Source organism: Patagioenas fasciata, chromosome 15, assembly GCF_037038585.1.
Source record: "Patagioenas fasciata isolate bPatFas1 chromosome 15, bPatFas1.hap1, whole genome shotgun sequence".
NCBI lineage: Eukaryota > Metazoa > Chordata > Aves > Columbiformes > Columbidae > Patagioenas > Patagioenas fasciata.
The window spans coordinates 13,266,156-13,281,027 of NC_092534.1; the positions used below are offsets into that span (position 1 = coordinate 13,266,156).

Sequence of the window (14,872 nt, forward strand, 5' to 3'; positions counted from 1 at the left end):
AGAAGGGACTTGGGAAAGCCGAGGGCAATGCCCTCTTCCTGTGACGGGTACTTGGAAACGGAGTGCTGGATAAAAGGCACGTCATGGGGAGAAGGGGAGGGATGGGGACACAGAGGAAAATCGAGGCCTGCAGAAAGCCCTCTTTGTCTCCTTCACAGCTGCTGGGATGTTTCTGAGGTGGGATGGAGGCTGGTGGGAGGGGGCCCACTGCTGCAAACACCCCCATCCCTCTTACATGGAAAATGTTCCCTGGACAGGGGGTTTGACAGCAGGAATGGTGTGGGGGCTCCGGTGGGATTCCCTGCCCCAAACACAGCCAAACTGTGGCAGGGGACTGGGTCCTGCAGCAGATGCCTTAGCTCGGTGCCCCCCACCGTGGGGGTAACAGGGCAGACGTGTCTGTGACAGCCCAGCTCTGACAGTCTCAAGCGAGGAGCCAGTGAGACAACTCACCCCGCTGTGCCTCTGCACCGTCCATCTCTCCCTCCATCCCTCAGCAGACCTTTCCTCCTCCCAGCCTGTCACAATCTCCTTGTACCTTCCCAGCCGCAGCACTGGCAGCACCAGGACATCCCCTCCTTGTAGCAGGGGGGACGGTTTGCTAATTCCCTCGCCAGGGGATGTTTCCTCCTCTCTGAACACAGCATCATCGCGTTCCCCACTGTGTCCCCTTCGCCCTCCCCGCTGCCCCAAGCACCCAGCTGGTGGGACTTGCAAAATAAACATCCTCCCATCTGCTCCCGCACCCCAGCCTGGGAGATGACAGAGGCGATAATTACACACTTGGTGCAGCGAAATTATCCAGCACAGGGGAGAAGAGGCCGGAAGCAGCTGGAGAGCATCCGTGGGGAACGATGCTCCCACCCACAGCGCCTTCGTGCGTGCCTCACCCCAAACCGCTGCAATGTGTAGTGGCAATGTGCTCATCAGGCACAGGCGGGATGCGGTCCAGCCCTGTGTAAGCACCCCGAGAGCAGGAGCTGACCCTGCACATGGGGAGGTGGGGATGCACTGGAGCAGCGAGTGGTTTGGAGCAGCAGAACTAAGGAAAACCCCCTTCCCATGGGGCCAAGATGGGCATTTGGGGTCCTCTGGCTCTCCTGATGCCGTTTTACTATGCAGGGCTTCACGTGAGCACGGTTTTGGTGCCTGCCAGGGCACGAGTGCTCAGACCTTCCCCACTCCCACAAGACCTCTGGGAGGGATGTTTGCAGTTCATTCATGAGGCTTCCTTCATACCAAACTCCCTTCTTGAAGATAATTTATTTCCCTTCAAGTGAGGATCTGAAAAAGCGAATGGTCCACGCAGAGATCCACAGAGGTCGGTGGGGATGATACTACCTGATTTCCTATGCACAGGTGGGTCCAGGTCTGCAGCATAAGGTACAACATCCCAGAGAGGAGTGAAGAAGAGAAATTATATCAGCAGTAATAATAAAAGCAATTTACAACAATTACACATGCTGAATTGTCCTTAAAATAGAATAATAGAACCATAGAGTCATTTTGGTTGGAAGAGACCCTCAAGATCATTGAGTCCACCTGTCAACCCACCCCTGGCACTGCCCCATGTCCCTGAGAACCTCATCTCTGTCTGTCCAACCCCTCCAGGGATGGTGACTCCAGCACTGCCCTGGGCAGCCTGTTCCAATGCCCCACAGCCCTTTGGAGAAGAAATTGTTCCCCAGATCCAACCTCAACCTCCCCTGGTGCAACTTGAGGCCGTTTCCTCTGCTCCTGGCGCTTGTTCCTGGGGAGCAGAGCCCGACCCCCCTGGCTCCAAGCTCCTTTCAGGCAGTTCAGAGATCAGGTCTCCCCTCAGTACATCCATACTTCGTGGCTTTGCATTTTGCTCAGGAATAAGTAATACTGGGCAGGAAACACAATTTCCACGGCCTTTCCATCACCGGAACAACAGCAGAGCTGCGTCCCTCCCCGCCAAAAACGGGCAGGGGACAGGCAGGGGTCGGCAGGGCCGGGCCTCTGCCCCCTCTGTAGCGCTGGCACTTCGGTTTCTCGCCCCGACTCGCACGCAGGGCCCCGGGCAGCCCCACGCCGAGTGCCTCGTGGGGCGAAGCCCCGACCGCGGGGGGCCCCATCCCGCCCGCTCCGGGAGAGGGGGGAGCGGACGGGGGCCCGGCGGCGCCGCGGCCCGGTTGCTTCACCGGGCAGGGTCGAAGTCCAGGCGCCGGCAGCACGGGCCGCCCTCCCCACCGCCGCGGCCGGACACACGCTCGCAGCCCGCGACGGAGGCGGCCGGGCCCGCGGCGAGGTCAGTGCTTCCCCGGTGCCGCGGCCCGGCCCGGCCCGGCCGCCAGGCCCGGCTCCCCCCGCGCCGTGCCGGGGCCCAACGGGCGGCGGAGGCGGGACTACGCTTCCCGGCAGCGCCACCGCGGGGCCCCGCGCTCGGCCGGCCCCGGGCCGGGGAGGCGGCGGCGGGGAGACCCCGGCCCCGCGCCATGGCGGGGCTGCCCGGGACGGGTGCGGGGCGGCGGGCGGCGGCGGCGGGTGGGGGCCGGCCGTTCCCGCGGGAGTGCTGCGAAGGGCTGGGCGGCCTGGACTACGGCCAGGTACCGGGGGAGGCGGGGAGCGGGCGGGGAGCGCCGGGCTCGCCGTGGCTCCGAGAACGGGCCCGGCCTGGGGCGCTGCCGCTCGGCTGCGCGGGGGCGGCTCGGGCCGCTCCCCCCCCACTCCCGGTCTGTCCCGGTGCTACCGGGGGAGCTGGTGGCAATAACTCCCTGCGGGCACTGCAGCCCCCGGGGATGCTCGCGTCCCAGCCGCAGCTGCCACCGGCCCTGGCCTGTTGCCACCCAGGCCAGCACAGCACGTTCTTCCCACGTGGCGAGGGCTGCACCGGCGCTAGACGGGGCTGAATGGGCGTCCCATGGGTGCTGCTGGCGGCTCGCCCGGGTGCTGGTGCAGCTTAGGACGGGAGATTCAGGCTAGACAGAAAGGTGGTGGGTGCTCCATCCCTGGAGACATCCCAGGCCAGGCTGGACGGGGCTCTGAGCAACCTGAGCTGGTGAAGATGTCCCTGCTCATGGCCAGGGTGGCACTGGATGAGCTTTGAAGGTCCCTTGAACCCCAACTATTCTATGATTCTATGCCCAAGCAGCTCTCGCCCTCCCTAAATTTGGACCTGCAGGCAAGCGGGCAGCATTTGCCGCTGTTATGTATCACCCTGGGGGCAAAGTTGAATGTTCTGTGCCTGTTACGTGGCTGCCTTGCAGAGACAGCTCATCCTAATGGGCTCCCCTTTTATCCCTAAAAGCACATCCTGGGCACAGGCCAATCTGCCTCCCGCTGGCAGCAACGAATTTGGTTGTTTGAGGAGGAGAAAAGAAGGTGAGTGCAATGTTAACGATGTTGCTAGCCAGGAGTTAGTAGGTCAAGAAGCTTTTGTTCAGCCCGTGCTGGCAGTACGTGCTCAGCCCGTGCTTAGCGCCGTACGAAACAAGAGGAAAGAAGCTGTCCTGGTCCCCACGGGTTTGCAATTGAAACAGGACCAGACAGTTCAGTCCTGTTGTTGGCAGCTGTCTCAGTGCCCAGGTTATGGCTTGACAGCACTTGGTGTGAAGGGACGAGGTCTGATGGCAAAGGGAGGGGAGGAGAGGGGGAGATGGCTCAGAATCAGGCCCTGAGGCTGTGCCCACCATTCTTCACCAGCACCCACGTCCCGAGGGCTCGGATGGAGAAGCTGGGGTTGTTTGGAGGCAGCTGCGGAGCCCCATGCGGATCCCCCCATTTCCCCGGGGCAGTGCGGCCTTTGCTGGTTGCACTTTGCACCGTGGGAGGTTGCAGCTGTGCAGGAGGCACTTGGAGAAGCTGGATGTGGCCTGGCACAGCACGAGAGCCATTCCTGAGGCTTTTGCTCCTGGCTACAAGACACGGCAGGTTTTGCAGCCCCTCTTCATGAATCCCACCTGCTCCTTCAAAGAACCTGTGAGGCACCAGCGGGAATTTCTCTCCTGGACGAGCGAGGTGGAGCTGATGCCTTTTCAAGCCTTTCCTGTCCCCTGGTGTCCAAAGGACTTGCAAACACAGCTGTGTTTGGGAAGCAAAAACCTTCCACGTCTCGATGTTCTCTTGATTTTTTTATTCAAGAGAGGGAAGGGCTTGGGCTGGGCTATTTTGTCTTTTGTTTTCATAGTTTTTGGAAAAAAAGGAAAAGGCACTGGCTGTTATTCATCCAAATACCACTGCAGGGAGAGGGGGCAGGGAAGGAGAAGCAACATGGTTTATTGCACGTAAAAATGCTGACGATGTCAGGGAGCCGTCCCGGGAAAAATACCTCTTTCTTAAAAGGAGAAAGGGGAAAAAAACAGCGAGCTTTAAGGGTTTATTGTTGTTGTCATTAAGACAGGGAAGTCTTTTGCAGCTTCTTACCATGCAAATGCATCCCCCCTCACTGTAGAGGGGGTTTGCATCATTCTTACTTTCTGGAAGGCAAGTTTGAGGCTGACACAGTTCATTACTTGGAGTTTCCATGCAGAGCAGCATCCCTGGGACAATCCTCCGTCCTGGGGACAGCGAGGTCTGTGAAACGGTGCTCCCTTTCCTGCCGTTTGGCAACACGCTCGTGTTGGCAGCTGCCCCGTAGGGCTGGTGCTCGTCTCCACAGCAGCGGTGTCCTCGTAGTGCCCGTGTCCTTCTGGGTGCTGCTGCAAACGCAGGGGCTCCCTGGGAGCCTGGTGCCCCAAAGTGTGGAGCCCCCACCCCTCTTCTCGGCTCTGCACCCTGCCGTCGCACTTTGCAAAACTTAACGACACGTTGCGTGGGGTCATTAAAAGATATGTTTGCTCTTGTGGGCAGCTGATGCATTCGATTTGGGGTGAAGTGCCCCCATATTCGGGTGCAACACCCGGAGCCCCCTCAGGAACCCGCACCCGCAGTAACCGGCTCTCCCCCTGCAGGTGGATGTGACAGCCATGGCTTGGCTCTTCAGCTACGTAGATGTGACTGACTCTGGCTTCATCGCGGCTGTCCTCGCCATCGCCTTCAACCCGCTCTTCTGGAACGTGGTAAGAGCCGCCTGTGTGTCGGCTGCCCCATTATTTTTAGCCTTCCTTTGCCAGCTACGTGGGGATCTCCTTTGGGCCTCAGCGGAGGAAAAGCCTCTTTTGGGGACATCTGCTGGGTCGGGTGGGGAGAGCAGTACTCAGTTATTAGGGGTTAGAAGTGGGTGAGCAGGGAGCTGTGCTGCAGAGTGAGCTCCTGGGCCAGGGGTGGCTGTGACGGGTGTCACTGAGGAGGTGAAGGCAGGAGCCAGTGTGGGATGTAAAAGGAATTAGGAGCTGAGCTTGGGCAAGAGGGCAGAGCAATCAAACCCGACCTTCAGCTACCTCCTGCTGCACCTCCCACGCCAGCAGCCCAGTGCTGGTGACACTGGGACTGAGCAGAAATGGCACTAACCCCCGGCGGGGGCTGCACTGAATACACTGCCTGCTGCTTCCCCTTGAAATGTGTTGGCAGCTGGTTGTGTGTTGATGGCAGGAAGCAAAAACAGTCAGCCAAAAGTTAACCTGAAGAAATTCCCCCTCCATCACGCCACAAAGTCTGGCAGAGAGCTGCAGAGCTGGCAGCAGGAGCGGGGATACCTGTGCATGGGTGATGCTTGCTGTCTCTGTGGGTGCCATCGCACCTTGGGAGCCCAGACTGGAAGAATCTCTGGTGTCTTTTGCTGCAAGAACAGCGAGAAGCATTGCCAGCCCCGTTTTGGAGCATTGCAGAGCCAAAGTGCCCAGTGGGGAGCCCAGCACGAGGTGGGTCCCACCCCATAGCACCCCCAGCAGCACCACTGAGGTGTGGGGTGAAACCTCCTCCCCACCAGCGCTCATGGGAACGGGATATCATCTCAGCCAAGCTTCGCAAAACCATCCACCAAAGCTCCCCGTAGGGATTCTCACCCTGGGGAAGCCTCCTTAAAAAGATCTTATTTTTCCAGAGGGGGAGGACTCGGCTCTCTCTGAGCACGGGGGCTCTTGAGATTGTCTCATGCTGGGCTTTGGAAAAGCGAGGCTCTCCTGGCTGTGAGTCACTTTAGAAACCTCTGTCGGAGCTCTTTGTTGCAGCCTTCCTAATTTTTCATGCAACTCGTTATTAAAAAGTCTCACGGTGTCTGAAATGCGAGCTAGAATATGCCACGTTATTTCGACTGTGGAGTCATCATTTAGCATAAAGAATCAATGAACAAGAAGATTGAGGATGTGGTCTCTGGGGGTAGAGACCAGCTCCAGCGAGAAACTGCATAAAAGGGAAAGAAAAAAAAAGCACTTTATTAGCATCTGCTGCTACGCCTGCGACTCGCGGGACGCCTGCAGCTTGGGAAATAGCCTTGCTTTTTGGATCGAGAGTTTGGCTGCTGTTAAAGGACGAGGAAAGCTGATGTAACAGCGGGAAGCTCATTGCGCTGCTGTTGTCCCGTTCCAGCGTCTGCCGAGCGGTGCCGTTGGCGGCAGGTGGCACTGCGAGCAAGACGTGCAGGGCCTGCGCCCGGGAGCAGGAGACATCTCCGCACCGTTTGCAGTCCCGGTGCCTCCATCTGTGCGCTTGCTCTGCCAAGGTCCCCGAGCATCTCCCTGACATTTCCAGGTTCTGCCAGTCCCGGTGTTTGGCTCGTACGAGGCTCTTGCAGGGGGCTGTGGGACCCTGCTATCAGGTGCATTTAAGTGTCGCCAGCCGTCCCTGGATTTTCCCTGACATGCTTTCTTTGCCTCTTCCCCATCCTTTTCTCCATCTGATCACTGTCCCCTGCCTGCAGCTCTTCTTTCTTTCTCTGCATCCCTGCACAGGCTCCCTTTGTCTTTCGCTATTTGAGTTCCTTCCCGGCAGCCGAAATCGCTTCTGCATCTGAATTACTTTGGGCTTGCAAGAGCTTTAGTGCAAAGACTGGATTCCTGTGCAGTGCCAAGCACTCCCTGCTCTCTGCACTTAATAAATAGTGTGGGGCCCTGGTCAAAACCCCTCCTGTGCATGAAATTCCCGATTTGGGTAGGAATTGGGTGGGGATGCATTGATTTAGTTCAGCATCTGAATTCCCCGTTCCTGCTGAACTCTGGCCAGGTCTGCCTCTTTGCAAAGTTTGGCGCCGGGTTGTCGTCGCTGTGCGGCGTCTCTGAATAAATATGTGGTGGGGAAACCCCGGCTCCGTGCGGCGCTCGGCCAATGGAGAAACACATCTTAAGGCCTCGAGCATTGCGAGGCATTTGCCCTCCTAAACACCAGGCGTGTTTCTTTGGGACAAAACCTGCAGGATTTGGGGACAAAGCACAAACTCTGGTGGCAGAGAGGGAGCACGGCTCCTGAGAAGACCCTGATGCTCGTTGGGTTGATTTATGTGCTTCAGTGGAGAGAGCAATTTAGAGGAGCAGAGCCTAAATGAGGCGATTTGCAGGACTCCAGCCGGGCTGTGCTGATGCTCCCTCCTGTTCTCTGCAGGGGAGAAAAGCTCTTTGAAAAAGCCTCAGGACTCCCAGTTCCCACCCTTCTCCCTGCAGGGATGTGCTGGGGGGGGTACCATGAATGTCACCCTGAGGTCACCTGTTTTGTTTTCCCCCCCAAATCCAAGGCTCTCACCCCCTCTTCTGCTTCCCCACTCCATGCCAATTAAAATTCTGCCCATCCCAGAGTGTCCTTCAGGTTACATTACCCATGGCACAGCTTGGATGTGTTCCTGCACTATTCTCTGTTTTTCTTCTGCTGTCTCTGCTTTCCCACCCGCCGTGGCTGTTAGAAAAGGAGCTGCTGGAACCGTGGTCCCACATGATGCAGGGTGCAGGTGAGGCACCAAAAGGCACCAGCGAAACCGTTTTGGGGATGATGTTGCTTAAAACTCCCCAAGGATGTTCAATGCAGCCGGGAGACCTGACCTGTCATGGGGCTGTTGAGGGGCACCCAGCGAGGAGTAGGCACGTCGCTGCAGCCCTGCCGTAAAACATTAATGAGGTTAGAGCAGTAGAAACTTCAATAAATCCCATCTGTGTTTGGAAAGCCGCGGAACAATCAGAGAAACTTCCCGTCCCTCGGTAACTAAGGAAGGTATTAAATAACAACTCCTCAGGGACAAACATTTTGCAAGCCAAGAGAGGCAGATAAACCTGCACGCGGGCGGCTTTAAAGAGCTTGCCGAGCCTTGGCATACAGGGAGTTTCTAGAAAGCTGGAAGGTTTCTGACACTCTCGATAGCGAACAGGCAAGTGGCACAGCCGTGAGCCAGGTATTCTGACGTCCATCACCACGCAAGTGAGTTTCGAGGGGGGAGTGCATCCATCAGCAATCCTTTTCTTGGTTTGAGCCTCTTAAAAATTTACGGCTGGCGTCACGGCCCAATTTAGAAATGGCACATCTTCAGCTGCTGCTCGAGAGCTCACTCCTCCCGTCACCGCCGGTGACCGCCCCAAGACACCCGTGTATCCCGCAGGAATCCGCGGGGCGAAACCTCAAACGTCACAGTTGGGAACGGGCTTAGCGTAATTTAACGTGATTTTAAAGAAAATAGACCCCATCAGACAAACGTTTAATTCTTCAAGGCTGCAGCTTTCCCTGCTCGGGGTAACAAGATCTCTGTTCTAGACTTCTGTCAAGTGTTCAAACTGCGTGAGGTTTTGATTAAAGAAGAGGTTGCAGAGGGACCTGGGCTGACAACGCCTGGCTCCTGATGGATGTGTATCTCTTGGTTCATTTATTTTTAATTTCCCATCCTTTTCTCCTCCTTTGGAGACTAGAGGAATCTGCCAAGTGGATTAGAAGTGCTTTGCAGGCACTGGCAGCCCGACTTCCCCTCCCTCTGACCACTTCTTGCTAAATTCGGAGGAAGGTGCCTGGCTCAAAACCTCCCCACGCTGCTGGGAAGCTGTTTGGATTTAGACCTTAGTGGGCCAGACTCTGAGAAACCTCCTGGGGCCAGGAGAAAAATGCCTGATGCCGGGGGATTTCAGCAGTTCTGCCTGTCTGTTTTACAGACGGGAAGGACTGAGCAGTGGGTTGATGGTGGTGGGTTAGCGCCTCGCTGGGGAAAGAGAATTGCAGGGTGTGAAATGCTGTGCGAGGGCTGGGGCTGGAACGGCTTTAGAGCCTCACGCGGGGCACACCTCAATGAGCTGAACTTTACAGGGTTGGGAGGTGAATGAGTCCGAGCAGGTGATTTAATGGTCTTTTCTGGCCTTCAAATTCTGCGAAATTGCAAGAGTTTCGTGAACTTCCCCGCAAACCTCCGCCCGCCTGCAGCTGCGGTTGAGAGCAGAAGAACAGCCCTCGACCATCTTCTGGAAAGTGCTTTTAGATCCCGTCGTAGAAGCCACGGCACAGCGACGATGATTATCTGCTTATAACAGATGCTAGATCAATAGCAGGGCTTCAAGCTATGCTGCAAGGCAATTGACTGCAGAAAGCGTTTCTTTATTGGGGTAAAGCTGGGCTTCCAACAAGGCTTGGATTCGCTCTTACATCTCCGGTCTTAAAATGTCACCACCAGCTCTGATGCCTTTCATCCTTTGTGCAGGGAGAGAACACACATTATTCATAATTGGACTCTCTACCAGGCAGAAATAGCCGTTTTCATTTCCTACAATGGCTGAGAAAGAGCGAGGATTTGCTTTTTTTTCTTCTCTCCCCCTCCCCCAAGCAGCATTTAGTGGCAATTTTATTCCGAATGACTTGGTAACGCTCTCCACGCGGGCGGCAAGGGCTCTGCAGCGATGCCGTAACGCGCGCGGTGAGCAGACGGTATCGATTCTCCAGCCGTCTCGTAACGGAGCAAGTCCTGGCCGGGTGTGTAACACTGTGCCTGTTTACCTCCTAAATTTAGCTTTTCCAGCGTGTCGGCACCGCTGTGAGCCACATAACAGACACCAGAACTGGGTCACATCCTCCGGCCTGCAGTGACACAATTAGGAGCGCTGTCACCTTGAGAGAGAGACACATCCTGCATCAGAGCATCAGTCCCCTGCAGCCTCCCAGCCAGGGGTGCTGGGGTTTTCATTGAAACCCTCATTAAGAAGCTGTGCAATATCTTTTTTACGGTGTCCTTGCAGGCTGAGCTGCCTGTTGAGCCCAGCCTGGCCAGGAGCTGAACTGAGATGCTTCATCTGTGTGTCAAGCCAGGCAGGGTCTCAACCTCCAGGTACCAACTGAGCTTTTTCCGTGCCCATCCCTAGCGTGAATTTGGGATCCAGCTGCCGGGCAATCTGCCTGCTCAGCGCTTCTGTAAACCGAGGTCAGAATCCGTCTCTCACCTCACAGTTCCCTACAGATTGTGGCCAAGCTGACCCCAAAAGCAGCCTTCTTTTTTTAGCTTCTGCAGAATGCTTCTCTAGAAACCCAGGGTGTTTGTTGTATATTCTGGACTTTTCTTGTTTAGTGTTTTAAAAATAAACTGCGGGCTGCTGGCAGCCCTGCTGGAGTAAGTCAACACACACATAAAAGATGAAAAAACTTATTTAAGGCATATTTTGCGTATGTTTTCATACGCAAAAGAGGATTATCTATAAACCCTAAAAGTTGGGAGAGGCCCTTTACTCTCAGTCCCACTCTATCCCTATCCTGCCCTGCTGCCGCTAAACACTTTCTCCCACTGATAAGGTGGCAGCTCAAGGCTGCTCATCTATGAAATGGCAATTCTGTGACCTTCTGCATCCCGTGAGACAGGGTAAAAAAATGGCAGCTGGAGGCAAAAAATGAACTAGTATGATGTACTGAGACCGGGAGGTGTGGAAGATGGTGGGTCCTCTTGAGTGGCTCTGGGTTTTGGCAACTGCTGGAGCCCTGAGTAGGGAAGCCCATCGTGTTCCCCGGGACCTCGTGTGTCCGGGGTGGGACGAGGCTCCCGGGCTCTGTGCTTGTCGCAATCGCAGACGTGAGCCGGGTGTTTTCCATCTGTCGTGGCACGGAACATTTAGCAGAAGCCTGCCCAGTTCCCAGAAGGATGTGATCTCCCAGAATAGGTGGCTTGGATGAAGAAATGCAGAGACATGCAGTCTGCTGGGTATGCTTGGGAGGTCATGGTGCAGTTGCATCTCCTGCGTGCCTGGAGGTGCGTGTGGGGAGTGCTGGGGTTGGGGTTTCATGGTGGGGGTGCTGGATCTGGTTTGCAGCAAGCTGGTGGCACACGCGGTCGGCACCCCAAAGAAAATACAATCATAGAATCATCAAATAGTTTGTGTTGAAGGGACCTTCCCAGCTCCCCCAGTGCCACCCCTGCCATGAGCAGGGACATCTTCACCAGCTCAGGTTGCTCAGAGCCCGGTCCAGCCTGGCCTGGGATGTCTCCAGGGATGGTTCATCCACCACCTCTCTGGCCAACCTGGGCCAGTGTTTTACCACTCTATTTGTAAACAGTGATTCCTCATTTTCTCTGTTTTCTCCCCCTTGATGAACTCTGAGGGGACACATCTCCAACTGCGCACATGGCAGGATGGAATGGTTAGTTAAGTAGACCAGTAGATCGGTAAGGCAAACCCTCCTTCTTATTCCCCATATATTGTGTCCCCAATGACATGACACAGTAGTTGGCAGTGGCACTTGGCAGGAGCATCTCCCGTCTCTTGAGTGTGACACCAGATAGTTCAGCAGCCCTATCACAGCAGCACATGTCGGGCAATGGTTCCTGCCAAATATCAGAAGCCTCATCTCATTAAAGCAAACAAGTATCTGCACTCCCCCAGCACTGCCTGCATCAGCTCTCTTATATCCATCTCTCCTTCTTAAGGGATCCTCACAAAGCTTTGAAACCCCTGTACCCCGGTCTGGGGAGAAATAGTTGATTTTTGGAAGGTGGTGGGGATAAATAGTTGATTTTGGAAACCAGTGCTGATGTGTTACATCAGGGCTGCGGAGTGGGGTGAAACAGCCCTTCCCTGCAAGCCACTGCTTAATTTTCCTTTTCCCTGCCAAGCCATCCGAACCTCTGTGCTTACTCCCATGCAGAGGGGCAACTGTCTTACAAAATTATGAATGTGCTTGCCGGAAAAGCTGGAAGCCCCAGGCTTGTGCACCTGCGTGGGGCTTCATCAAACTCCTCCAATCTCCCAGTGAACGTTGGGGTCAGGGAAGGAAAGGCTGGTGGGAGCTCTCGATTTTCCCACGTGTCCTTGCAATCATGAGCCTCCTTGGTTCATTACTTACTTATCTGGATTTGGCAATATCTTGCTTGGCTTTTTTTTCCTTGCAAGCCCTTTTTTGTTCCCTTTCTTTACTCCTCCAGACCAGGGATGATGCAGCCGTGGGCTTGTTCTGCAGGCTGGGACGTGCGAACCGCTGCTTTGTCTGGCTGAAGGGTTTTCACTCGCTGTCTGTGTAGGCACATTCATTTTTGGTGTGATCCTTTTTTTTTTTTTCGCTTTTTGGGAAGAAAATGCAGGCTGCGAGGAGCTCACACCCCTGAAGTGGGTGAAACAGAGATGGGTTTTAGCAATTCTCTCTGCCTTTGGCTGTTGCGGGGAAGCCTGACCGTCAGGGCTCGCAGAACGCCTTCCTCGCCTCCTTTGTGCGGTGGGAGGTTTGCTCATTATCCGGTTTGTGCTTCGCTTATGAAAGAAACTGTAATTGTAGCAGCTCCTCGCCATAAAAGCACAAAGACATTTTCAGGGAAGGAAAATGTACATGCAGCTTTTCTGATCCTTTACAGTACTCCTTCTCACCTCCTGCCCTTTTTCCAGCACCAGCTCTGTGCTGGCCTGGTGCTCAGCGTGACTGCCTTGGGCTCCAGCCTCTTCTTTGCTGTAGAAATGCCCCTTTTAGAAGGAAAAAGTTGAGCAACCTCTTTTTCAGTCTTCTTGGGTGAGGACGGACCCCACATCCCCCCATGTAGTCAGATATTCCTATTCCTGCCTTTTCCCCCAGAGCTGCGTTTTCTGCCACGAGTCCAACAGCAGATGCTCAATCTACAAAAATCCCAGGGAGGATTTTGAACTGGAAAAAACACCCCATCCATCCATCTGTGACTACAGAGTACACCTTGGGGTACGCATGGCTGTTCCTATTAAAAACTAAATGACCTCAGACGAGTTACAGCATTTTTAACTACTAAGCATTCCTATTAAATACCCTTTCCTGTTTTATTTTTACCAGGACGTTGTTTTAATGACTGCAGAGTTACTCATTTGGTTCCCAAGGCTGGAGAGCAGCAGTGAGTTAGTTTCACTTCAAGACTTTGTCATGCAATCGTTTTCCATAGATTGATGTACTTGGAAGCCAAAGCGAGTGCGTTGCCCAGCAGAGGAATGTTATTTGGTGCCGATGTGTGGTCATCCTTAGCTGGAAGGACTTGCTCAGCCTCCTTCATCCTCCTCTGTGCAGGGCTTCAGTACAAATGGATGGAGCAAAAGGCTGTAAGAGGGTTTGAGTACTCATGCAGAGCTCATTTGTTCATCTCAGCGCTGGGCTTTGAGGCTGCAAAAGTGGCAAGGAGCTCCCCTGGGGTGCACATCGCTGGCTCTGGGGATGGTTGGTTGTTCGCTTGGGTTTTGGGTTGTATTTCTTGCATTGAACAAATCCCATGGGGCACGTGGTCACACCCATCAACACCCACAGGACCCCCAGCGAGAACACCAGCGAGCCCGAAGGGCGCGATGGGTCCATTTAACCCTTCAGACTGTTCTTACTCGTTGTGCCGCGCGCTTTGAACATCTCATCCCCAAGGAGAGGGGAACACGGCGCCCGGCTGCCCGCGTTACATAAAGATCAGATTGTCCCTCTCTATTGTTGGGACGACAGCAGCATCGCAAACATGCGTGTCCTCTGCGCCGTGGGAAATGTTCCCAGGGGAGGCTTAACACGCGGCGGGGAACACGATACGTCGAGCAGCGAGGGGACGGGAGGCCCTTCAGCCGAAATCGGTGCTCTGCCGAGTGCGGCCGGTGCAACCAGTACCTCTGTTCCAACGAACTCTCACTCCTCTGTGAAAGAGTATTAGATTTCTCTTGCATTTTGTGCTCTGCAAGGTGTATTTATTTTTTCTTCTCCATTCTCCGTCCCCCCTCCCATCACAGCCCCTGGGAGAGCGATGAGTACACGCTGTCCAGAGGACGGGTGTGTCGGGAGTCCTTATTAGCAGACTTAGTCCAGAGAATTAAACCCTAATTTCACAAAAGGGCAGCGAAAGAGCGGCTGCGGCTCTGGGAGAAACCGAGCCGGCGTTGTGCGTTGTTTGCAAATCGCACAAGAAGTCCTGGTCTGAGGCTGCCAGGCTTGGTCATTAGGGTATTATGACCAAAAGAATAACTGTTGCGTTTCTTTACTATTTAAAACAAAGTAGTGTACAAGAAACCAGCTATGTCTCCTCTACCATGTTGTCACTTGTGCTTCCGCTTGTTTTGTTTTCAGTTTTAGGCAGGGCTGTAAAATGTTCCTCATCGTCTCCCACTTCACCTTTTGACAAGCCTGCTGCAAAATCTGCCTTTGCGGCACCTGTCATTTTTTTCTCCCTGAATTAATTCTTGTGTGTAATTGCGACTTGCCGCAGGACGCTGTCTTGCTCTGTTAAAAAGGGAGATGCTAATGAAGAACATTGGGTACCATATTACGGGAGAGCAAGGCTCGACTCTCTGGGACGCGTACTTGCCGTACTGTTATTGCCAGCCCGGGCAGAAATGGTGTTTCTGTCTCTCGTCAGTCACTGGCTAATGATTGTAATTTTTACTTGCTGAGAAACTCTGGATATAATGGACTTCATTAACGGATACATGAGAAGCTACCAGACCTGCATTAGGGGGAGAGAGGAAGAAAACAACCCCTGCGTGGAGGCAATTTTATTATTTATTTGTCGCAATAAGAGTGATCCAGAATTAGTGTCGGATTCGGCTGTGTGGCTAATGAGCTGGGCTGAGCTGGAATCCAAGCAAACCTATTAACGAGTGCAAACTGCAACGACGATGCC

The 14,872-nt window shown here is 54.5% G+C and overlaps 1 protein-coding gene across 5 annotated transcripts in view; it reads left to right on the forward strand.

Moving 5' to 3' along the window:
- The first annotated feature begins 2,117 nt into the window (after positions 1-2,117).
- PEMT (phosphatidylethanolamine N-methyltransferase) overlaps positions 2,118-14,872 on the forward strand; it is a 42,454-nt gene continuing 29,699 nt past the window's right edge. For 2 of the 5 annotated variants that reach the window (XM_065850634.2, XM_065850633.2), the window contains exons 1-2: positions 2,452-2,570; positions 4,914-5,021. In XM_065850634.2, the coding sequence (XP_065706706.1) occupies positions 2,460-2,570; positions 4,914-5,021 (219 nt within the window). In that variant the 5' untranslated portion in view covers positions 2,452-2,459. Of the gene's footprint in view, positions 2,273-2,451; positions 2,571-3,271; positions 3,346-4,913; positions 5,022-14,872 lie in introns of those variants that run through there. The other 3 variants (XM_065850636.2, XM_065850635.2, XM_065850637.2) reach the window with 3 other exon arrangements.